The sequence below is a fragment of the Alosa pseudoharengus genome, unplaced genomic scaffold (genome assembly GCF_046254945.1).
Source record: "Alosa pseudoharengus isolate Yale_2024_CS ecotype anadromous, Long Island Sound unplaced genomic scaffold, YU_APseudo_1.1 YU_APseudo_1.1_scf_1, whole genome shotgun sequence".
Lineage (NCBI taxonomy): Eukaryota > Metazoa > Chordata > Actinopteri > Clupeiformes > Clupeidae > Alosa > Alosa pseudoharengus.
This window is the reverse complement of record NW_027468564.1, coordinates 16,881,498-16,908,791: the sequence shown is the minus strand read 5'-3', so window position 1 is coordinate 16,908,791 and position 27,294 is coordinate 16,881,498. Positions and strand designations below refer to the sequence as shown.

The window sequence follows — 27,294 nt, the reverse complement described above, 5'->3', positions numbered from 1 at the left end:
GAAAAAGCTCTTTCATGTGATACTTGTGATGTCTGTGTGATGATGAGTAGGCTACTTCGCAAGTAGTTCAACTGAGAAGAATGAGTGAATTTGGACGCACTTTCTTTCTTGCGCTGTCACTTTCTCTACTGCGTAAAAGACTAAATTAATTTGCGCTGTGAATGCTAAGATTATTTTGACAGGCCATAGGCTAAATAAAAAAAAAATCGCTATTAGTAGGACGCAAAGCAGAATATTGAAAGAAGGGGCACCAAGGCCACCGTGGCCTGTAAACCTCTGATTTTCAAAGGGGCCTCACGGCCGACGCAAGGGGCTACGACGGCCATGGCCATCGTGGCCGCCGTGAAATTCCTACCCTGGTGTGTGTTTCACTAATTCATGGATTGAATTTCCCTCACGGGATCAAAAGAGTATATACAGTATACTAATGACTTAATGACACAGAGGAGTCTTAGAGTAAGCCCTCAAACAGACAACTTACCCGCTTACGCATGGTCACCTCTGTAGGCTGACGCCTCTGTTACTAAGAGTTCAGTGACACAGGGGAGGCAATGGAACATGAAGAGTTCAGTGTTCTTAATGACACAGGGGAGGCAATGGAACATGAAGAGTTCAGTGTTCTTAATGACACAGGGGAGGCAATGGAACATGAAGAGTTCAGTGTTCTTAATGACACAGGGGAGGCAATGGAACATGAAGAGTTCAGTGTTCTTAATGACACAGGGGAGGCAATGGAACATGAAGAGTTCAGTGTTCTTAATGACACAGGGGAGGCAATGGAACATGAAGAGTTCAGTGTTCTTAATGACACAGGGGAGGCAATGGAACATGAAGAGTTCAGTGTTCTTAATGACACAGGGGAGGCAATGGAACATGAAGAGTTCAGTGTTCTTAATGACACAGGGGAGGCAATGGAACATGAAGAGTTCAGTGTTCTCAATGACACAGGGGAGGCAATGGAACATGAAGAGTTCAGTGTTCTTAATGACACAGGGGAGGCAATGGAACATGAAGAGAACTCCAGACTGTCTTTTTAACAAACATGTAACCAAAGGTTAGGGTTTTGACTTTATTAGGTACACAAAATAAAAATAAAACAAATCTCTGCTTCTTGATCTGCGAAGTCCAAAGAAAAGACAAGAGAGATCATCTTCTTTTATACCTTTTCGAGCAAGCTGTATGCCCTGGCTTGTTCTCATTGGGTCTTGCCATGAGCAAATGGTTCTCTACTTCTTCTTGTCATAGTTCTTACATTATATTCAACACATTTCCGATGTTTACTGCTAGTACATTATGTTCTTACATTATGTTCTTACATGATGTTTAAAACACATTTCAGATTTTTACTGATAGTACATTATGTTCTTACATTATGTTTGAAACACATTTCAGTTAACATAAAGAAAAATCTAAATCTAAAACCACACATTTTATATCTAAGAAAAAAACAGTTTAAGTTGAAGCAACAACGCTCCTTAAGTCTAAGAAAAACGCTTTAAGTTTTAAGCAAACATTCCTTAAGTCTAAACAAAAACATTTTATGTTTTTAAACAACAACACTTTAAGTTTTAAGCAAACATTCCTTAAGTCTTAGCAAAAACACTTAACTTTAATTATGTTATGTAATCTCTTCTTGCAGCATTCGCACATTTTTATTTGTTTTAGAGCAAGCTGGATTTAAGCAGTTGACTAAAAATATTGTATTTGTAAACTAGATTTTTTTGTAGACTTTTCACATTTTCATTTCTTCAGTCCCATTCTACATTCCTATGTTAATAAAGGGGCAATTACGGTTAGGCACTGGTGGTTACATTCCTATGTTGATAAAGGGAAAATGACAGAGTAGGCATTGGTGGATACATTCCTATGTTAATAAAGGGGCAATTACGGATTAGGCATTGGTGGATAAATTCATTTCTATGTTAATAGAGGGGAAATGACAGAGTAGGCATTGGTGGATAAATCAATTCCTATGTTAATAGAGGGGCAATTACGGATTAGGCACTGGTGGTTACATTCCTATGTTAATAGAGGGGCAATTACGGATTAGGCACTGGTGGTTACATTACTATGTTAATAGAGGGGCAATTACGGATTAGGCACTGGTGGTTACATTACTATGTTAATAGAGGGGAGTTTACAGTAAGCATGTATGTGAGACAGGCCAAAAAAAACCACAATGACACACTAAGGTGCCCATTTGTGTGTGTGTGTGTGTGTGTGTGTGAAAGAGAGATATATAGAGAGAGAGATGCACATGAAGTCTTGTGACCTAGACCAGGGACACTGTGGCATCTGGTGCAATCCAAAATGCTGCATAGAGGGGCTCGACAGTGAACATGTGTATGTGTGTGCGTGTGTGTGTGTTTGAGAGAGAGAGAGAGAGAGAGAGAGAGAAAGATGCAGCAGGACACAGGAGGTCTTGTGACCTAGACCAGGGACACTGAGGTATCAGTGTCAACCCAAAATGCTGCATAGAGGGCCTCGTTACTGGGTGTGATGGTGAACGTATGCAGGAGTGTGTGAGAGCCAGAGGAGACGCTGTAGAAGGACACAGTGCCGGCCTCACGGTCCACATGCACTCCTACCCTCCTGGAGCCCTGAGCAGGTATGACTGTTTTGGATTTTTTATGCCAGACAGAGTAACTCTCACTCGTGCACTTCAGACACCAAGCCTTGTCAGAGGTTCCAATCCACAGCCCGTCAAGTTCTTTTTGATTTAACCCTTTCCTGCTGATGCTCTTATAGGCCACTCCTATATCAGCCATTTTCCCATCCCACTCACACTCCCAGTAGCAGCGTCCAGTCAGAGGCTCTCTGCTCAGCACCTGGTGTCCATCAAATCTGTCTGGGTGGTCAGGATACGGCTGCTCCTTATTCACACGTGTCACCTTCCTGTTCCCCTCGTGCAGAAGGAGACATCGGTGGGCCGTGTTTGGGTCCAGTGTGAGCTTGCAGGCATCTGTACACACAACACACACATGACAACATGCATCACAATGGCGCACAACACACAAACACACACACAGTTTACATTTTTTTACTGACCAGGGGCTGGTTTCCCGAAGCGTCCAGTCAGATGTGCTCTGCTCATCACCTCAGGCCCATCAACACTGTTTGAATCTGCACACGCAACACACACATGACAACATGCATCACAATGGTGCAGCACACACACACACACACACACACACACACACACACAGATGAGATGTTGTAAAGATATTGTAAAAAAATAAGACAGTGTTTGTGACAAAGCTGAACTACTCTGTGGAGATGTTGTACACTAGGGAAACTGTTGCGGTGGTACGCAAGCTTCCACTAGGGGGTACGCGAGATGAAAAGGGCAATGTCAGAAAGGTGATAAAAATGACTTTTTCATCAAACGAAACCAAATCAAATTTGAAAAAATTGCAAAAGTCCCGAAATATCACATATTCGAGATTCTTCACTTGGTATTGGTCTTGAAACAATAATGGATAACACTTTACTTGACAGTATTGACATAAGAGTGACATAAAACTGTCCTGACACATGAACCCTAACCCTAACCTCTAACCCCAACTCTAACCTTAACCCTAACCCTAATCCTAACTTATTATGACAAAAACCGAATATCACTTAATAACAGAAGGGTTATGTCATAAACATTCAAGTTCTGGTTCTTTAGACGTTCTAGTTGATCAAGCTCAGCTTTGGTTGTACTTTTTGTGTGACATTAAAGCCTACTGGAAAGATTTTTAATGGCAATTTAATTGAATGCAATTTACTTTTACGATTAAATAAAATTAATTTATCCCTCTCACCCATAGTTTTCTATTTATTTACAAATGTACAAAGGCCTACTGTAATTACATTTATACAGTTATTCTACTGATCTTTATACTATTCATCCTGCACATTAACTTATTCTTACTACTCTTATAATGTTGTTTCTGCACTACAATGACACTGTTTCCACACTGCACATAGCTGTATGTTATGTACATATCTGTAATATATTTGTCATATTGAATATCCATATTTATTCTGTTTTATTATATTCTGTTAATACACTGCATATATCTATATTATTATTTCTACTATTATAATGTTACTGCTACATCTACATACATTATTCTAGTTATTGTATGAGATAACTGCTAATACACTGCACATATTTATATTTAATTCATATTACTCTAAACCACCTTCTGTAAATCAACTGTATACTACTGTCTACATTGCACTATATTTCTTGACCTGTCTCTGTATATTTCATCACCTTTCTATACTTTGCATCACATTGTATGCATACTGTAGCTACATGAATCACAGCTAAGATCCTCGGTTGCTATGAAGGCCAGTCGTTCTAAATGGATGGTTGCTATGGCCAAAGGCCAGTTATCTCTGCCGTTGTCAAGCGGGCATATCCTAACTTTATCTTATTTTAAACATCTTTATTTTACTTAGCCTACTTCCATACAGTGACTCCTATTAAGAAGTGGCAACTTAATTCGCACTTACCGTGATTCACGCAGCAACATTATTAAATTAATCTGTCACCATATGCCTATGCCAACGTTTGCAAAGAGGAGAATCTTTTAATTTGATTCACAATGAAACGTTACATTTAATGTACATGTAAACAATGAGTAGGCTAGTTTAGGTTGTTGCTGGTGGTGTTACTGCATCCCTTAGTTATTATGCCTACAATGCAAAATTGTTCCCTCGTGATTGTTAGACGCATTTCAAAACATTGCGACGTGAAATGCCACCACAAAACATTGTTTGTGAATCGGTCTTATTAGGAGTCCTCGCTTAAGCTGTCACAGACTCAGGCGCTACTTTTAGGGCTAAAATGCTTCCTGAATTACTCTTAGTAAAAAAAAATAGGAGTCCTAAAGTTACGAGTGACGAAGTTACGAGTACAAGCATCTCATATCAAATGACCATGGCATTACGCTAAGCAACATAAATCCCATAACGTTACAGCAACATCTCCTCCCTATGACCTAGCTAGCTAGCTTCTAGCCACACAAGAAATGAATGATGTTAAAATCTCCGCTTAGCATTCTAATAACAGAAGGGGCACATTTATGTGGACCACTACAACATGACTCATTATGTCTGTAACGTTAACTGTATAAAACACTTACTTTCATAAAGGAAGCACACCATCCAGCACATACACATGGAAACCGATATTTTAGGTACTTGGCCACGAACTCAAAACGCGTCTCTCTGAAGCCCTGTTCTAGAATCTTTGCTCTGAAGTCTGTCCCCGTTGCTAAGCAACATCAAATAAACGAAATGACAGTTTTGTGAAGCTCACACGTATTCAGTGAAATGTAATACAACGTTTCCACCTAGTGTTCAGATGTAGGCTATTTAACATTAACGTGACATTGCATGCTTATTCTTTCGTCAACTCCATGCTTTTAGGAAAACAATATTTTTATCATAGTTCCCTCTTCAATGAGCGATTACCAGCTTGTTTTTGTAACAGAGATAGCTGTTTATTGTCCCTAGGTTTACAGAAACACCTATTCATATTAATACGTAGCCTATGGAGTGCTGCCGACCAGCCTTTCTCAAACTTCTTTGACCTGAGGCCCGGTCATGGCAGACTTTGGGGTCATAGGGCCCGCCTACACGTATCGCTCCCCCCCCCCACACACACACACACATACACATAAAATGATCATGATGATTATCATTATCACAATTATTATTATGCTATATTGTTATACATGCACTTTCACTTCAAAGCAGTCAATGTTTAAAGTGCTAACATTGTTCACAAAACGTTTGTGAAAACATGCACATCAGAGGACTGCTTTACTAATGTAAGATATAATAATTATAATAGTTAAGTTAATTGCTTTTGCATGGTTGCATGATGCTAGCATGATAAATACTTCTCAAAACAACAGCAACTATATGGGTGCTATTGTTTTGGAATGTTTCCCTCATGTAAGCAATGCATCATACACTGGTAGGCAAATGGAGAAAAAATGTACATGCTTTTTAAAGAAATTTAATTTGAATGCCTGAATGTAAGGATTCAGGAAACAAAAACAACAGCAACTACAGTGGGTCCCCGTTAAGTTTGGACGGGTTCCTTCATGAATCACGCACCCCATTTTCTCAGCAGAAATGGCACAAGCTGCAGTTGACACAAAAAACCACAAGGTGTCACTTGGGTGCCACTACTATTTTTGATGCGACTGACTTACTGCTTTCCATGATGCAGCGGGGGCACGGGAACTTAAATTGATCACGGTAGTTTAAGCTTACACTTGACAAAACATTCTAATATGAAAATGTAGATGCAATTGTTGTAAAATGGTGCAGCTCCTTTAAGAAAGCACCGTGTGCAGGGATGGAGAGAGAGAAAGCGAGAGGGGATAGGCCTATGTGTGTTAGAACTTAGCGTGTGGAAAAAGTACGTGCTGTTGAGACTGGAGCGAGTCATATTCAAAATAATGCAAAAAAAAGCAATTATCCTCATTCATTGCAACCAAAGCATGCCTGCTTGCCGACGTTCTAACGAAAAATATATCAAAGCACCTTTTGCGTTTGAATGTAGAACGAAAAAATGTTTAAACAGCTGGACAAATGATTTAGCTAATTGATTATATAACCTGTACACCAGCAATTGTTGAACATTTACCTGTACAATTAAGTACATTGACAGTAGCCCAGCCTAACAGCATGTTGTAGGCCTACTGTAGAAATTTCACTTAAATTGCAACCGCAACATGCCTGCTTGCCAACGTTCAAACGACAACGAAAAAGATAATAAAACAACAAGAGGGTTGAGTCTGAATGACACTGAGTTTTTAGACACTGAGTTTTTGTAGTTAAGAAATATTTTCGTATAAAAAAATGGTCATTCTTCAATCTCCTTCACTGACGCCTATGGAAAAGGCTTAAAGTCCCAAAACAACGATCAATGATCATCAAATTTCTCTCTCACATTGCTCCTCATAACCATCTATAAAAAAGTGTTTTTTCTTTTCTTTTTGAGCACATCCGAATCCCAGGACATAACGCACTGGACCTTATAATAGGCTCGAGATATAATTCCAAAGGGGGCAGATAGGGGCCACTGCACTTAAAACTTAAAAAGATTAAGCTTTCCGAACTTTGAAATTGCGATCAGTGACTGGCATCGGGTGAACGAAGCTTTTCGAAGTTGAACAGGCTATTAAAAACTATTTGCGCACCTCCATGTCACAGGAGAGACTGGGCTCTCCCTTCTATGAAAAAGACGTTAGGCTACCTGCAAACTGGCCTGTGATTTCATTGCTGAGTTTGCGGCAAAGCAAGAAAATGTTTTTTTTCCTGAGTCAGGATATGGTGAGTCAGTGTCATTTATTTGTCCAATGTTAGCCTATAGATACAGACCAGTACATCTTATCAATAGTTTGAATGTCGTGTGTGTTTCTGCTCATTGACAAATACCGTTCAGCACAATGATTCATGCCCAATTAATTCCCCCTGTTAAAGTGTTCGCCTTTGTTACACTATTTGGTTTCGTGATGTAGCCTATGATAAACACCATATGGCCAAATATGTGACTCAGCTAATGTTATAGGCTATACAATTGAATTCCCCCTCTTAAAGGCAAGCTGGTGTAGCTTATTAGACTAGGCTACTATTAAAATACACCGAAGGTAGCCTTGGCTATGTGTAAAGTAGGCCTAAGCTATCGCATGATTTCATGCACGTAAGTGAAAAGGGCCTTGCATCTGTCAAGTTCGTACAGGGCCTCACATCCCCTTGCGACGGCCCTGCAGCTCCTCCTAAGACAGCGAGGAAAAAGTTAAAATACGCGATAAACCCGGGAAAAGTGGACAGGTTTGTTTCGGTCCCGGTGATTATTTGTGAAATTGTGCAAACGACAGCCTTTTCAAGGCATTTCAAGGAAGGAGTCGTAGCATGCAAGCTCCCAAATTGACCCAGTAGCCTAAGGCATCAATAAATTGTTGGGACTGGGGAGGGTCATGCGTTTTTTCTCAATCACTTTGGAGGGTCATAGAAAAAATTCTTGCTGGCGAGGGAGGGTCACGTCTTTTTTGACTAACGCTCCCAAAACTCCTCCGGTAGCCCCTTAATTCATATAGCATCGCTTTATTTAACAAACTGCAAGCAACAAGAGCATTGAGTTCGCTGTAAGGCCAAACCCAAGAGCAAAGCCTATCTGTTAAGGCAGTCGATAGGCTATATAACGAGCTGTGTGCCTGGAAAGACGATAGATGACGGCTCTGGTCATCCCATACCCTCCCCCCACTTCCTGTAGCCTACCATTATGAAGGCCTGTAGCCTAAAACGACTAGTTGCCGTTTTGTGACATTAAGCTTTTTCACGTTAAGCCCCCCTCCCCCATCCCCTTCTTTCACAAGCAGTGGGGGAGCGTGGGGCACAAAGTAACACTTTTTGGTAGACAAAGGAGGGTTCTCCGCGCTTCTGTCGTTTGGCCACAATCCGTTGCAACCAGGCCAGGACAGATATTTTAGAGAGAAGGAGAGACGCCGGTGCAGCTCAGATGTCTTCTTAATTTTCTTTATTCTTTAGTAAAAGGTGCAGAACATTATTAAACTTTGACTAACATTTCGATGTGTCGATGTTTTTGACTAACGAACATCGAAACGTTAGTCAAAGTTGAATAATGTTCTGCACCTTTTACTAAAGAATAAAGAAAATTAAGAAGACATCTGAGCTGTACCGGCGTCTCTCCTTCTCTAACACTTTTTGGCTTTGGCTAAATATTTCTAAAATCATTTGAGTTTCACTAGTCACATGTTTTAACAAGCAACACTTGTTATTGAACTAATAACAGACGTGTGTCGAAAATTGACTTTATTTTCCATACGGAGAAATAACATATGCAGAGTCTAACCAAGGTCAATCTTGCCAAAAAAGCCCTCAAACCTGAAAACACATGAGGCAAAAGTGCAAAACATCACAAAACTAACTAAACTAACACGCGCATATTTTTGTATTGCAATCATTGTAGCCTACAGTTGTAACAGCGCGTAACAGTCGTTTTACTCCCCGGATGCGCTCAATATAAAGAACGTTTAACGTGTCCCAAAAACAGCTATCAATTAATCACCAAACGTCTTATAAACAAGTATTGCCAGGAGCAACACCTTGCAAAAATGATAACAATAGGCCTAGGCCTTTATATGGCTCTGCTCCTGCCTAGATTCGAACTCAGAACTGCCTGAAAGTTGCAGACCTGTTCTGGAAATACGTGCATTAACCCACTCGACCGTCAGACAACGCTATCTGCTTCGAGTAGGCCTATTGGGTAGGACTGTAGCCTACACTGGTTACTGTGGCACAGTCTTGAGTGACCGAATTTGTTTTCCTTTGTCATATGAATGCTGTCATTTTGTTAACATTACTGTTAAGGAGATGCTGTAGGCAAAGTCTATATTTCAACCTCGTTAGTGTAGTAAAAAAAATCAGAACTATTCACAAGGTTTCTGGGCAGCATATTTATGTTCTGTTAGCAAGCGAACTTCTCATGACTACCGACAAAGTAGCCTACTGCCAGCTGACGAAGCTCTCATTTTAAAACATTACTGAGAGACAGACACTGTACAATCAAGAAATCTTGCCACTGAATCCAAAACTATGTTTAACATTATGTACAAGGCTTAGGCTACAGTAGACTAGCATGTTGCAGGGGCTGCTAAAAACACAGAGAAACGCACTGAAAACTCGGCCAATCACAGCCCTTGCTGTCGAATGCGCCGCCTGGTTCGACCATGGAACTCCACAGCGGACTATGCTGCCCCCAAGCGGCTGCAGTTGTACTTACATTTCACCATTCACCATGATCGTGAATGAAGTGTCAATTTTTAACTGGGACCCACTGTATATGGGTGCTATTGTTTTGGAATGTTTCCCTCATGTAAGCAATGCATCATACACTGGTAGGCAAATAAAGAATATCTGGGTTCATTGAATTCAACATAGAATTTTAGAACCTTCAATGGTAAACGGCGGAGCAGATAAGCGTAAATCTCTGGAGATCTTTCATAGGAAGACTAATAAGGCTACAATATCTTTTGGCCACGTTATATTCAAATTTGACTATACTCAGAGGCCTACTCAATGCTAGACAGTGTATTATATAGTCTCTGCTCTGTTTATATGAAAATTGCAAGAATCCACGTAGTTCTATTAAATGCCGTTAAATAAATAAACAGCCTTCCGACAGGTTGAAGCGGAGCTTTGCTACCAACGTTATCGGGTAGTTTCGGTTTCTGTCGCGCGCACACATGCATTGAATGAACGCTCATACCACTACTTAATTGTATTTCCTCCTGAATGCAGAAACGTTTGTTTTCTTTTTCTGTTGGTCCGCGGTTCCTTGATCAATTGCGCAGCAAATTATCACACGAAGCACCGGGCCTAATTTCACTCCACGGCTCCGCGGACCAGCAGTCTCCACGTTGCGGACCGGTGCCGGTCCGCGGCCCCTAGTTTGAGAAACGCTGCTGCCGACCACTGTTCATTACGGCCCAGAATGCCTTGCATGTCTTTACAACAAAACAACCGAGTAAAACCTAATTTCCCGTAAACATATGAATTTGCATACTTGTAACATTTTTAATAATACTCTCCCATCATGATATTTAACAATAATGAAAAATTTTATTTGAATACCGTCAATGTGAAAACAACTCTATTATGTAAGCTATATATAGCTACTGTTCTCCTTGCTATTTCAGTTCGTAAGTCCATACTATCCCATGGCAGAGCAAGGATTTCATGATTGGGCAAGGTTGCCCCGAGACATTGTGGCTGCCCAGAGGCATTGAGCATACTTGGAAGGCATTGAGATAGAAGGTGAATGGTGTAAAGGTGAATGGTGAGAGTTACCAAATACCTGTGGGTGGTTTGCAAAATGATGGAAACTTTTGGAATATTTCTTTTTTTTTTAGCTTATGCACCCTCACATTGGAGTCCCCAGTTCATATACAAAATTTGGTATCGATATGTGACAGTGTTCCTGAAATATGGACGACTTCCTGTTTCGGAGCTTCGCCGCCGATTTCGTTTGGCTGTGACGGGCAAACGCTTTCGAAAATCAAAAATCCTTCCGGTAACTTTTGTGAGGCTTGGTCCAAGGATAATGTACGTCAAGTTTCGTGGCGTTCTGACCAAATTTGTGACCTGTGAAAATTTAGTTTCGCTTTCTGTTCAATCCAATATGGCGGACGAACGACACGCCCACCTGATGTCATCTTCGCGACCAACTTACACCGGTACTGACCGGACGTTTTAAAGTTGGAACGGTGTCTAAGGGCCTAGGCGCTAGAGCTGACAAAAAATTAGGGAGACGGGAAAAATAATAAAACTTAAGAAGAACAATAAGTGTGCTGCTTGGCAAGCACACTTAATTATCACCTTCAACCCTAAGAGATTGGCCAAGCTGAAAACTGAGATCATTTCTACAATGGTTCATATAACAGACAACTACAACTAAAATCAAGAAATCCCCTTGGGAATTGTATATTAAATGTTATAAACAGTAAGACAAACTTACATGGTTACATCTGTATTCTTAAAGGCTGCATTGAAATACCAATTGCGAAGCCCCTGAATACTTTGGGTCAGAAGTGTGTGTGTGTGTGTGTGTGTGTGTGTATGTGTGTGTGTGTGTGCGTATGTGTGTTTTTGACTCACACTAGCTAGCTACAAGTGCCCAGTTCAAGTCTGACATCAGAAATGAAAAGTAAAACTACTACAAAGTAAAAAATAGCATATTCATTACACTACAGAATAATGTGAGAGAAACTTACATAGATGTCCTGGGATGGTTGTTGCATGTGGATCTTTCAACACCATGTTGTGATACCACTGGACGGATGCTCCTGGGTACTTTGGGTCAGAAAGAAAACTGATAACTTTGTTCTCGGGGGGTGCTTTGTGAAAGACATCACGTGCAGAATGTAGAGCCTCTTTCACTTCTGGTCTAATGTACCAGGGAACATCGTCTTCCTCTCCTGGGTCCTGTTCAGGTGTGCTGCAGGTGGTGGAACCACTCCTGAAGTTCTCAGCTGTCTGTGCGATTTTCTTCAGGTACTGTTCTTCATAACTTAGAGAGGTGAAGCTGAACACGAACGCATGAGTCACATCTGGATGCATCAGGAAAGAGTGGAGCTCAGGGCCAGGAGGCTTAATCTCACACTTCAGTTTTTCTATGTACATTTTGACAACATTGATCTCAGTCTCCTTTCCATCCAGCCACTGTTTCATTTCCTTCTCACTGAAGCCAGATGCATCCTGGGACTTCAGGAGGTCTCTCAGGGCCGCTTCCTCCTCCTCGCCTCCTCTGATGGCTGGGATCAGTTCTCCTATTTCCCGCATGAACTGAGTTGTGAAATCACTCAGGCTTCTTTGGAACTGCTTTAGTTTGTGGACGATGTCGTCAACCTTGGTCATCTTCAGCAGGTCCTTGGTTCTTATCTCAGCCTGGTGGAAATCATCCATCACCTTCTCTACTGCAAACACCTGGTGGTCTGAGATCATTTTCTTCAACTTGGAGTTAGTATCTCTAAACTTGCTCAGTGGGTACATCCAGACCTGCACAGGCACAGTCTTCTCTCCATTCTCCCCCAGCAGGCTGGGCAGCTCTTTGTACACCTTCACAGCCTCTTCAAATGTAGAGGTGAGATTATTCAGCTGAAAGTCACCATAAAACCTGTAGCTGAAATCCTTCACCTTCTCTTTGTCTTCATCATTCATCTTCAGGCTTCCATCACCACTAATCCCAATTTCTGGGATCTTGTTGATCATCACATTCAGGTTTCCCTCGATCACCTGCTTTTTTGAAGCATCGGTGGCTGTTGCCTGGAATTCCATGAGTGCATCAGCCCCATAGATCACCTGACTCACAACATGAGTAGCATCTGTCTTGTTGAGGACCTCAGGATTTGGATCACCAAGATCACATATCATGAGCTCTTTATTCATGGTGGTCACACGATATTTCAGAGTGGCTCTGCACTCCTGAGTGGAGGAGGTCTTCTTCTCAAGGTACTTGGCAGATCCTCCACCCGCTATCAGTCCACCGAGGAAGCTGAGCTTCACTGAGGCGCTCACATCAAGCAGATTGGTCTTCTCACTGAAGGATTCTGACGCTGACACCTGGAATTCTGTGTGGGGCTGTGCAGTGACCTGGGTTTTGCTCTTCATGTCTTCGGCGTTCCAGAGGCTGATTCCTGAAATGAGAGGAATGGCACTGTGGAACTGATACCGTAACTGGCACTGATACAGTAACTTGGCACTGATACGGTAACTGGCATTGATGCAGTAACTGACACTGATACAGTAACTGGCACTGATACAGTGACTGGCACGCTGCCCAATGACATGCTGCATACTGCTGTTGGATGGGCCATTTATCTTGTGTTTGTGACCATTGGTTGGCAGATTGGTGGTTAGGGTGCTCTTTTGTATTTCCTGCTTTTCCTGTGTATTAAAGCGATGGTTCGGAGTAATTTCACCCTAGGGTCCTTTGCACCATGACCCCGAGCCAAACACAAAAAGTGGGTATGCGCTATATGCAGCGCATAGGGGCGCAGCACCAGGGGGGGCGCCAAAGTGATGGTAAAAAAAATATTCATACCCCTGGCAAATATTGATTCAATGTTGATTTTCTCTTTATTGATATGTTTGTTGTGACTGAAAATGACACTACCACATGTCAAAAGGTTGTAAGACAATGTGGTAGAAACATGGAATCAAAAAGGGTAAGGCTATTTGCACCCCTGGTATGCTATTCGTACCCTGGTGCAATAAGAAGTGAATTCTATTCGTACCCCGGTGCACACAGCAATGTGTCCTATTAGTACCCTATCTGGTACAAATATCAATGTATGCTATTCGTACCCCGGTGCACACAGCAATGTGTTCTATTAGTACCCCGTCTGGTACAAATATCAATGTATGCTATTTGCACCCCTATGCATTTATTCTGGCATATTGATCACACAATGTAATAATATTTTTTTTTTTTTAAAAACAAGCAACATGTTTTTGTTGTTGTTATGTAACAGGGTGTGAATAGCTCAGCTGTGTAATAGACACTCTGAATAAGGTATGCTGTTTGCATCAATGAACAGGTAGAAGTGGATGCTATTCGTACCCTGGTGTTTATAGTATTGCATGCTATTTACACCCTGGTGCATGAACTAGCTAATTGTTGCAATCAAAACTTCCGTTTGAGAACCTATTTCTTGTTCAAATTGCGCGCCTTCTCTCCAGAGATGTTGGTACACATGCACACTCACTCTGCCAAAACGCATCACACGGGAATCAAACCCCAGTCTCCCACATGTCAGCCCTTGTCTGTGACCACTGTACTATCTACTTCCACAAGGAAATAGTGTTTGCAGGTAAACTTATAGTGTAGTATAGAGCACGTCATATTCACGCAATTTCTGTTCTGTTCTGTTAACTAACAAACTGACGGTTGTATGTGTTCACTGAACCAAGATTATGAAAATAAAACACAACTTTTTAATCTAAAACTTAATCTGAATAGATATAGTGCCGAAATTATTCAGAATTCTTCACTTTCTGCTGACGAAAAACGAATATCTCACTTTTGTGGCAGTGACATTTTCAGTCAACATTAAATCAACATTAAATCAATATTTGCCAGGGGTATGAATAATTTTGTTCATAACTGTATTTGGTATTTTCTATATGTAGCTATTGTTTTCTCAATTTTATATAACATTTTAGTGGATTGCAGGCTAGAGTAGGCGCCCTATCTCATAAGATTCTATCATAGAATTTTGACATAGAAGAGGGAGTGGGGGCGCCGTGAGCACTGAGCGAGCAGGTAGGCCTACGAGTAGTGAGTTGCCGTCTATGGAAAAAGATGGATACAGCAAAAAAGCTGTAGGCGGCTAAAAATAGAAAAAGAAAGAGGGAAAAGGAGATGGCATGTCGAGGGATGCAACAGCAGTTAAATAATTGGACGGTGAAAGGCAACAGGTAGGATTTAAAGTAGGGCTGTCAAAATAACTGATTAATTTCGATTAATTAATTTGAGAAAAAAATAACTGATTAAAAAAAAATAACGCAGATTAATTCCGTATGACCTTTGACCCCGAACCGTTGTAGTCAGTAACCATTAGACTGTAAAATGAAGGAGAGAGAAAAAAAATGTGCTGCCTAGATCATTGATTGGAACATTTACTTTTCAAAAACGGCTTGATGGTGTTGATAAAAATAAAGTGTTGATTAAAATAAAGTCCTCTGCAATGTCTGCAGCAAAGAATTTGTATATCACCGGAGTTCATCAACTCTAAAGTCACACATCATTGCAAAGAAATAGTGTTGACATTGAGGGGAGTGATACTTTATTTTCATTGTGTCCCCTAGGTTATATCTGTGGCCTGAAATACCTTGTATGTGATAAAAAAAAACTTCTTCCCGAAGCACTTTTGAATTTATCTCCTCAGCATATTAGGTCATATCATAGATTATTATGGCCATTATTAAAATAATAATAAAAGAGTTTTTGAACTTTAATCTCACTAATGCTGATTATTCAATGATTCATTTGAATTTAAATATTTAAAATACTTTCACAGCAAAAATCATATATGTGATTAATTTAGATTAATTCATCACAGATTATGTAATTAATTAGATTATTTTTGTTAATCGATTGACAGCCCTAATTTAAAGTGATGATGTCTGTGCTTGGAGGCTTGCAAATATTCATGTTAACAGACTAACTGTCGTTTGCATAGCCTATTCCATTCAGATAGCTAGGTGGCTACCATGCTCATACTGCACTTTTAATGGGCAACTGCAAACAGAAATGTCACGCTAGCAACAACTCATTACATGTTTCCATATCCTAACAATGAAGGCTCCTTGTAATAACTTAATATTGTGTTGTCAATGTTATCCTTAGTGAACAAATGGCAAAATGATGTTATGAGAACCGTTTAGACTCTCTTAAAGTGACAATGTCAAAAAGATGGATACAGCAAAAAAAATGGATATTGAAAAAGAAAGCAGGGAAACATAGATGGCATGTCAAGGGATGCGACAGCAGTTGAATAAGTGGATTTATCAATACTTCATCAAGTTAGTTGTTTGTGTTTGTGTTTTTTTTTTTGTTTTTTTTTTTGGGGGGGGGGCACCTATATTGTTGTTGCATACCCTTCAAAAAATGTGTTGCTGCGCCCCTGCCAACATTAGATGATAATATGTGTTACTATGGATTTAAAACAAGTCATAATGCAGCGGTTATTTTTGACAGGGAACACAAAACTAGTGAACATAAAACTAGTGAACATAAAAGGTAAAGGCTTGCAAGGCTATCCTTCATTTCATCACCAACGTTGTCTTCCAGGCAGTGCTACCACCGCCGACTTAAAAGCACCTAATCCTAAACCTTAACCCTAACCTTAACCCATGCCTAACCATAGCACCTTCCAGGCAGCGCTGCCTTGAAGACAACGTTGGGGGCATAAAACACCAAGAAACGATATGCTCGACATATTAGACCACCGAATGTGGATTTGAAAGCAGGACTGTAAGGCCCATGGTGATCACCTGGTATGAGTCGGTCATTGCGGGCGTCATAGAGAGTGCCCAGATCCAGGGGTCTGCTAAGGGCACTGATTAGCAGGGTGCAGCCTTTTCCTACAACACAAACAAGGTCATTCAGTTTCCATTTTGTCTATCTTTTGGACCTAGAACAACAACACAACAAGATCATTCACTTTCCATGACATTTATCTTTTGGACCTGGAACAACAACACAAACAAGATCATTCACTTTACATTTCGTCTCCATTTCAACAATTATTACTATACTATACTTTATATACTATTATTACTTATTATAACTATTCATGATCATCTATCGCTCATTTAGGTCATAAACTTATATTTGCATCTGCTATAAAACAAGAAGCATCTGCTTGTAAATGTGAACCTTATAAAAAAACATTGATTTCAAAATATTCACCAGGTACTCCTTCCATGTTGAATCCTTTTGTGTACTTCTGTGTGTGAGTGAGTGTGTGTGTGTGTAGAGCAGTCGTTCTCTTGCTAGTTGTTCAGACAGCTGGGATCACTGTAACATATGTAATGTGTGTTAGAATCATGTTAGCACAGTGGTTCTCAAAATGGGGGTCCAAGACCTATGCACAGAATGAGATTAAGTGCTATAAAATACAGACATCCCAAGTCCCCCGGAAGTTCCGGGAGTTTCCCACATATTGATAACCGCTTCCTGATGCCCGCAAATTAGATCAAATCTCCCGGAATCCAGAGCGAGCGAGCAAGAGCGCGCACACGAGAGCGAAACTTCAAATCGTGTGTGCATCTGAGTGTAGCGCGCACACGACGGGGATGGAGAGAGAGAGAGGTAGTGCGTGTGTGGCTGTTCAAGACAGAGAGCATCCTGATTGGCCTGTTTCAGTTCAGTTCAGTTCAGTAGGAACAGGAGCGTCATGGCAGAGGCAGAGTCATTTCACATCAGACTACACGAAAGTGTACCCGTGTCTCATAAGAGTTCAAAATAACGATAGTCTTGCATGCTGCACTGTTTGTAACAGTGACTTTAGCATTGCCCATGGCGGGTTAAATGATTGCAAAATACATGTCGAGGTGAGTTTAACAAGTGTCATTTCATGTGCATATTATTCAGGACTAGCCTACTAGAAGGCTATTTGCCAAGGCTACATAAAGACCAAACTACCAAAATCTACATATCACAATTTCTAACTATAGGCCTTCCTTATTTGGTGTGCTGAGTAGAGACAATTAATTAACAAACATAGGCTATTCATCACTATTTCGGTATCTAAGAAGGCTAAAGTAATTTTTATTTATTTATTTATTTATTTATACATATATGTACCTCCCTGAAATGGCTTTTTGCAGGTTGGGATGTCTGAAAATATATAATAATAACTTTTCGCTGTATTTTTATTCTGTAAATGTAAAAAAAGTACCAACATTCATCTATAGCAGTTCTACTGATGCTATGGAGAAAGTACCAACATTCATCTATAGCAGTTCTACTGATGCTATGGAGAAAGTACCAACATTCATCTATAGCAGTTCTACTGATGCTATGGAGAAAGGCCACCGTTGGTGCTCTCCCTCTATATTATATCAGACATGCGTCACGACCAAACGTTAGCGATTGGTTATGGCAGATCCAGAGTGGCTCTGGGCAGATCCAATAGTTTTAAACTTCAACAGAGTACTCGCCTTCAAGGAAGTTAACGCTTGACAATGGAAAATGGCCAGACTCTCTGCACAGCAAGCTCATAGCTCTACATGCATTTCATGTGTGTGTAGGGCAGACTGTCCTGAATCGGGCAATACAATTGTCATGTTGGAGGGATACTCTGAAGCTGAGCAATTCACAGAAATTAACTGTTTTATAACCCAGAAGGATGTACTTGGTATCAAATGATAGCTTTGAGTCTCCTCTTTCATCTGACATGCATGGAATATCTATCAGATCACAGGTCCGCGAGTAATTTAAACGAGAGTAATGGGTGTGCTGTGCAGCGTTGGTTTGTGTACATGAGGTTATTATTTTGCAGTCACTTCGTCTGTTTTTATAAGCCAGAAGGATCGATATACATGATACCAATGGATAGCCCTGTGTCTCCTCTTTCATCTGATATGCTTGCCATATCTATGCGATCACGGGTTCGCGAGTAATTCAAATGAGAGTAATGGGTGTGCAGGTGATTGCAGAGAAGTATAGACTGTAAATATGATGCAATTTGATTTAATTTCATGATTTTGTTTTATTTTCATACTTGATCGTACAGACAAGTGTGTAGTCTCGTTGGAAAGCCCCACTTTTCCTCTGTCACGGAACATCTCGCTGCGATGAACAGTTCCGGAGCAATGTAACAGAGAAGAAAAGGGTGTGTTTTTTGACGCACTTTGCGTCAATCGGGTTCTAAGGGTTAACAAATTTCCTTTAATGTCTTTCAGTAGCCTATCGTATAGTTATAGTTATTGATGGTTATGGTTATGAATACGCTTTTGTCCAAAGCGACATACAAATACAAAACAATATAATACTTAAATTTAACAGTGAACAAATTAAAATGTTGGTCAGACAATAATAAGGAGAGTAGCAATAATAAACAACAATGTCAATTCAATCAATAGTCTAATGAAATAAACAATGAAAATGAGGGGAAAAAGCAATGATAAACAATAATGTCCATTCAATCAATAATATAAAAACAATAACATGCTAAAACTACATTATGGAGAATATCAATAATAAAACAATAATGTCAAATCAATCAATCAAATCAATCAATCAAATCAATCATGACTTGACACTCATTTCCTATCCGCATTTGCAAATCATTCATTTAGAAAACTTGCTATGTTATCATTACCATATCATTACATTTTCACAATTATTAAGTCATCATAATCATCATCATCAGCATGACATGTCACACATAGCCTACGTGCTCCATCACTGAGTTCTTGTTATCATCACCTGCTTACTGTCCCTTTGCTCTGTATGCTTGCTTAGGCCTACATCTCCTCGTTCAAATTCAACATGTTGCTGACAAAGGCTAACCTACTTGCAATATTGTATATTTTTGAAGCTTCTACATTGGTGTTATTTTTGCACAATTGGAACTACCGGCACCCGCCACAATTTCAACGTGTGGCTACTTTGATTAACTATTTTGATACACTCACAGATTCCTGGCTCTGAGCCAAGGTGGGAGGGGTGGGGCCTGACGAGATATTATTGGATCAGTTCAGTGTCAGCATTGAAAATGAACCAATGGGGCACTGACTGTCATTGCTTTGGGCCTACCGTTGGCCAAACAATTTAAAAGATATAATAGGCTACTCTATCGGCCCAAAAGGTGTATCGGCCCATTGGGAAAATGCCCGTCTGCCCCTCACCCCACGTGAAGTCAAATCTACAGCACCTTATTTTTTAAAGCGTAACTCTGGCCAAAATACAAGCTAGGGTCTTTTTGTGAATGTACTCAAATCAAACGTTCGTTTAAAAGCATAATGAAGACGCAACAAAATATGAAAAAAAAAATCTTACTCTATTTCTATCTTTCTTTTCACACAATCATATGAGCAAATATGCTTACAACTCAAAATCACTATAAATCATCAGAATCATCATCTCACACATGAAAACAGACACCAAACTCATCCTTATCACACAATCACTATCTCACATGTGATAAGACACCAAACTCATCCTTATCACACGATCACTATCTCACATGTGATCACAGACACCAAACTCATCCTTATCACACGATCACTATCTCACACATGAAAACAGACACCAAACTCATCCTTATCACATGATCATGATTGTATCTTTACACAAACATCCAATTTGGTTGTAGTCAGTGTCAAAGTTATTATTTTATATGAACTTACCTGTAGACTTATGAACTGATCTGCGTTAAGTGCTGTGTAGTATTTGATGGATGTGTAAAGTCGTCCTTTAGTGACACTCTGAAGAAGTTGACTTTGGTCATGCTCTCTGTTGGCTGCCTTTTATACATTTTGTCCTCAACTATAGCAGGAAATGTATCAATACGGGACCAGTCACATGACTTCCAGACATCAGTCCTGTTTCTTTAGAAATATGTATACCGTTTATGACTAATGATGGTGTGGTGGAGCTCAGTGATGTTATTGAGTATATGCACAAAATGTGGGCCCTATGACAGAAACTAATTCTGGCCCCCAAAAATGCTAGGGTATCCAGGTGCAATTGATAAGTTTAGACTTAACATATATGAAATTCATTGACTATGTGACAGTATGCACAAAATGAAAGCAGTCATAAAACCACAGCCCTCCAATTTGTGTGTGAGTTTGTTTGTGGGTGTGAAAAAGACCGTTGTATATCTTGTCACTATTCATCTAACTCATCTTAACTTACAGCTACGTGACTACATGCACAGACTATGTGACCGTATGCACAACTTCAAATGAAAAGAAGACATAGAGCCACAGCCTTCCTATCTGTGTGGAAATATGCTGGACATGTCCACTGAAATCTTTCAACTCTGTTCAAATCTGTACAGAGTTCAGCAAATATAATCCTCACCACATTTACATGTATTCATTTAGCAGACACTTTTATTTAGTTGTTGTGATAAATATACAGGCGCGAGTAGACACAATATAATGAAATAAACACCTAAATGTGTAAATCTGACTTTTTTGTTGTAGTAGTCTGAGACAGTGGGCTCTGTCGTGGAAAATGGCAGCCTTCCCTCATAACAAAACAATACACTTGCCCTCTGTTGGTAGCTGCGGCAGTGAGTGCACGCACCGTTAGCGGCTAACCGTGCCCCCTCATCAAACACGCACACATAACCATGCCACACAATACCCCCTAATGTCTTCCTCCCTCCGTGAAATAAGGCAATAAGTAGTTTAATCAAGCGGTACTTTATTGCGTTCTGGCATACATAGATGCATGAAATACATACAGGTGTTATGTCGGTACTTAGCGTTGTATCGTAGCTTGGCAGGCACTGGTATTGTCCTCTGTGTTTGTTTGTACTTACGTGTTTTCACTTCCAGGTATGGGTGCTGCTCTGGGACAAACCAGACTGGAGGCACAGAGACTTTTTTAAAGAATTTGTCCCGCGAAATAGGGAAGTGGGGTGAGCTCATGGGGAGATAACAGGGTTGATAAGCCGACTCAAAGCATATGTTAAACAGGAAGATGTGAACTGTATTTATTTATGATGCATTTGCTAAAGAACCTACTTTTCATGTTGTGTGATTGTTATTTCAAATCATATGTTTTATTTTATCCTGTAACTGAATGTTATGAATTATGTGACAACCCTGCATGTTTTGGTTGGGACCATGGGGGCAGGGTTACAGGGTTAAAAGCAGGCTGGGTAGGCCTGATGGATGAATGGACGTTGAGACCTAAGAGAAGTAGGTACAACTGAGTTGGTGACTGTGAAGGGAAAATACTGCAGCTAATTTTTGTATTATAGTTTTTTTGTTTTTGTCAATTTGAATATTATTCTGCACGTGGATATTGTGAACTATTCTCACCTTAACGGTGGCACTGTTTTGCACGGGCTAAAATAAAAAAACCTTTGCACTTAAGTGCTATTGTGGTTGAGCCATCACTTTTTGGAACGTTTACTGGACCCGGAAGGAGCCTTTCCGACATAGTGTGATAGAATACATGCTAGGGTAACATACTAGCTCAAAATCTCGAAATTGACCAGTGCATGAAAAAACTATGTTTTCACCTGCCGTGTCTCGCCTTAAGAACAGTCCTGCAGTAGGACTAGACTATTTTGTGCTTGTGGGAGAGTGTGACCATAGACAGTCTTCACTCTTTTGTATACAAATTCAAATTCAGTTAGTAAATCAACCAAGTTACACTTTACATTTCGTCTTAAATTCATTATGTCATCTCATTTCGAAAGCAAAAGGGGATACTGAAAATATATGAAGTGTCGGTTTAGTTATTTTAAACTGATATTAATAAGAACTCAAAAGAGTCTCACCATACATGAACCGAAAGCAAAAAGGGGATACTGGGGTATATTAAGTGTCGGTTAAGTTCTTTTAAACTAATGTTCATAAGAACTCATATATGAGCCGAAAGCAAAAAGGGGATACTGGGGTATATTAAGTGTCGGTTAAGTTATTTTAAACTAATGTTCATAAAAATGTGAAATTATTATGAGAAAAACAAAATATGTACTCATACAATTTTTACATTTTGTATTATTAGAGACTTATGTGCCAAAATCACACAGAAAGGTGCATAAAAGAGAGAACATCCCCTATACCCAAACATTCTCTCTAATAATCAACCTCTAACATATACACATTGTGTACACATATGACACAATATGTTACTGTGTACATTGATGATGTTGTGGTGGTGTTACATAGTGATGCTATAGTGTACATAGAGGATGTTGTGGTGCTCAGTGATGTTATTGTGTACATTGATGATGTTGTGGTGTTCAGTGATGATATTGTGTGTATTGATGATGTTGTGGTGTTGCTCAGTGACATTGATGATGTTGTGGTGCTCAGTGATGATATTGTGTACATTGATGATGTTGTGGTGTTCAGTGATGATTAGGGCTGGGATAAACGATTATTTTTTAAACGATTAATCTAGCGATTATTTTTCCGATGCATCGATTAATCTAACGATTCATTTTTTCAGTCCGATTCGATTTCGATTCGATTATCTCCCCATTAATTGACTAATAGCAACTTATACATGTTGATTTACATATCTGAATGAAAAAAACATGAATTCCTAGACCTTAAAAATCATTCAACCACATACATTAAAGCAAAATGGGAAAAGGAATCTGAGATAGATATTTCTGAGGAAGAATGGTCATTAATATGTGAGAACCAATGGAAATGTACCAGCTCAATGAGCTGGCGAGAGTTCAACTGGAAAAATTGCATAAGATATTTCATTACACCATGTCAGACATCTCACTATAGCGATAACATCCCTGCTTGTTGGAGAAAGTGTGGACATCAAAGCGCAAACCACTACCACATCTTCTGGGACTGTCCTAGCATTAAAAACTTTTGGAAGGCAATATACACTGCTTTACAGGAAATCTTTTGTGAAGACATTCCTTTGGACTTTAAGATCCTATATCTTGGACATATACCTCAAGGTTGGCTGAAGGGGGACAAACTCCTGATAAATGCAATGCTGGTGGCGGGTAAAAAGTCTATTACCAGAAAATGGCTATTACCAGAGTGTCCAACAATTAGTACATGGAGAGACATTGTAACGGAAATCTACAGAATGGAGCAGATTACAGCTCATGTTAACCAAAGAATGGAAACATTTCTTGAGTACTGGCAAAAGTGGTGCATCTATGTCACAGATAAATGGCCTGATTGTATTTCCTTACTGTTCTGAAAATGATTTCTCCCAGTTTTACTTATTATTTCTGTTTGTTTATATGCGTGTTTGTTTATTTTATTTTCATTTCACTTGGAAAAATAAGAGGATGTGATTACTGTATGTACCATATGCACAGAATATGAAAAAGATGAATAGATGTATGTGAGATTCTGAACACTAATAAAAATACAAATTATAAAAAAAAAAAGAAAAAAACATGAATTCCTTAACATTGGAATATATGTTTATTGCTCTTAAGATTCCAAAATAAAAGACTATACAAGTGCAAAGTAATGCATTCTTAGTCAGAGGTAGCATTCAGTTCAGTTCAGTAGGTCTAATTGAGTGCCTGTCACTTTAAGACGACGTTCGTGAGGAAATCCCTGCAATTAACATTAACACTGTTAAAACGTTGCTGATGTGTGAATGCAATTCATAACGTAGTTAGTTCAAATAACGGTTCGTAGCCTACTTCTCCTTGGGACAAGCACTTTTGAGTCTTGGAAAACACTTTTCCATTTACATTGGGATTTTGCAAACATTCAGAGTCAATAAAATGAGCCCTACATGAGTAACGACAAGCAGATGTAAGTAAGCATGCTAAACTTGACAGCCGAACAGTATTCTAACGTTAGCTTTGAGATACTGCTTGATTGCATAACTTAACTTAGTTTGGTCTCCTCTAGGCTACTATGTTGTGATGAGACCTTAGCAGAGTTAACTTGACTGCAGCAGTTTTGAACAAATTTGCACAGCATGGTCATGATGCTAAGCGGATTTAATAGCAATTTAGCCAGCCGTGTTCTATGCAATGCTTCTACGTGGCAACAACAATCCTTCAACAATCGTAAATATTTAAATGCACATGCAGAGGAGGGGCAGCGGGCTCGTTACGAGAGAGAGCGGGCGGAGCAGGGAAAGGCTGCGTGCGTAAAAAGTGCAGCTCAATGAAAGGATTTTATCTTATCTTTAATTTAAATAGTACAACATAGAACATCAATGTGTGACGACCGGTTTTGAGTTCGTGGCGCCCCACCACAGATTAGTCTACAGTACGTATGGGAAACACTGAAGGTATACAATTCAAACACGCGTTTTGGGTCTGACAAATCGACGCGCATATTTTGCGTCGACGTATTTTTTTCGTCGAAGTAATCGATTACGTCGACGCATTGTCCCAGCCCTAGTGATGATATTGTGTGCATTGATGATGTTGTGGTGGTGTTACATAGGGATGGAATTGAGTAAATGCACAAAATGTGGGCCCTATGACAGCAAATAATTCTGGGTTCCCAAAAATGCTAAGGGTCCATTGATTAATTGATAAATTGAGACTTAAAATATGTTATATTCATTGATTATAGCATATTACAATACAGCCTACAAAAACCTACACTGGTTTTCAACATTTTTTGTCCTAACACAATTTTAAGCAAGTCTATTGGGTGTTTGATCTCTTCACATAGACAACATCAATAGAGCAACTAAAGTCTAGCAGTTTTGAATAATGTAAAAGTGACACCAGTTAAACTCACCTCAGCATGACATTGGGTGCATTTTAATTGTTCTACCCTCAGTCAAATCTGGAAACCCTTGACAAGAGGGGATATAAAACTATCTGTCAAAGCTACGTGACTGCATGCACAGACTATGTGACAGTATGCACAAAATGACAGCAGTCATGTGTATGTGTGTTTGTGGGTGTGAAAGAGACTATATCTTGTCACTATTCCTCTAACTCCTCTAACTTACAGCTACGTGACTACATGCAGAGACTATGTGACCGCATGCACAAATTGAAAGCAGCCATAAAACACCACGTTCCTATTTGTGTATGTGTGTGTGTGTGTGGGTGTGTGTGTTTGTGGGTGTGACAGAGACCCTTGCATATCTTGTCACTATTCCTCTAACTCATCTAACTTACAGCTAGGTGACTACATGCAGAGACTATGTGACCACATACACAAATTCAAATGAAAAGTAGACATAACACCACAGCCTTCCTTTCTGTGTGGAAAGAGGCTGGACTAGTCCACTGAAATCTTTCAACTCTGTTCACGCACAGAGTACAGGGTTTGTTGAGGAACAAACAGCCTGTCAGTTAGTACAGGGTGAGGTTTGTTGAGGAACAGACAGCCTGTCAGTTAGTACAGGGTGAGATTTGTTGAGGAACAGACAGCCTGTCAGTTAGTAGGAAGCGTCTGGGCTGAGCAAACGACAGTATGCAGGGCACCTTAGCTTTGCACCACCAGGGCCGGCGATTGCTATAGGCGAGCTAGGCAATTGCCTAGGGCGACAAATGTGTTGGTGGCGCTCTCTAGCATCGCCCTTAGGCCTACTTCCCATTAATCATAGAATTAGAAAAACAAGCGAATTAAAACATCTTTAAAATATTGTAGGCTGCTGAAGTGCCGCGAGGGCGCAGCAAATGAACTTCAAAAACAATAGGGCGACTAGTATGCCCTCCAAGAAACGCATGTCTCAAAATAAAACTCGCATAAGAAATAAAGGGCTGTCTCGAATACAATCCTGCCCCTAAAGGCCTGTACTTTGTCTTAAGACTCCGTCCATAATTTGAGGATTTACAGTAGTAGACAAACTGGCTTCAGATATCCAACAGAGTGAATACGAGATTGTGCAGTAGCTGTGGTTAGTGACGCAAAACTCAATCTCGCCTAGGGCAACCAAAGGGCTAGAACCGGCCCTGTGCACCACACATGGACAGGGGGGGCCTGCCTGTGTTCGGAATATCAGCTGATTCAGCGTTCCTGACGGACAGCAGCCTATCGTTACTGTGAAGAAACTGTTGATGATCAGGGTGAGCTGTAATAAGTTCATTTAAATGGTTCATTTTTGATTAAAAGTTCAAATTCATGTTGGATGTGGTTTATTTTATTATCTTAGTGTTTCTCCATTAGAGTAGCCTATTAGAGAAATAGTGATTCCAATTGGGGAAAAAAGACATGTGACACTTGCCCCCGGTATCGTAAATAAAGCTGCAGTCTCGCTGCAGTCTGCTGTCTTGGGAGTCATTTTGACCTTTTTTTTAATCAAACTTGTACTGTTCAGGTTTACCGTAGTTGGTATTGCTTTCAGTATAAAGAGACTTACATAGCACTTTATGGTATAATCATTTTAATTAATAGAAGAAGATTTTGACTCTTGACTTATTCAAGACATAGTAGGGTAGTGTCATGCAGGTAGCCAATGTTCACGTCACATGACACAGACAGAAAAGAGGTGCTGCTTGCTCTTTTAAGATATTCCTGTCCCTCCCAAACTGCATTAAACTGGTGTGTTTAGCAGTTAGAATTTAGGGTCAGTCTCTAAACACATTT

General features: G+C 40.0%; 1 protein-coding gene across 1 annotated transcript; it reads right to left on the bottom strand.

Annotated features, from left to right (window-relative positions):
• Positions 1-1,026: 1,026 nt before the first annotated feature.
• LOC143117211 (stonustoxin subunit beta-like) lies at positions 1,027-17,024 on the bottom strand. The gene is made up of 5 exons (XM_076278790.1): positions 17,009-17,024; positions 16,591-16,680; positions 11,808-13,229; positions 3,049-3,150; positions 1,027-2,962 (listed from the first exon to the last, which is right to left on the bottom strand). The coding sequence occupies exons 1-5, from the start codon at positions 17,022-17,024 to the stop codon at positions 2,430-2,432; spliced, it is 2,163 nt and encodes a 720-aa protein (XP_076134905.1). The 3' UTR covers positions 1,027-2,429.
• Between the last annotated feature and the right edge of the window lie 10,270 nt (positions 17,025-27,294).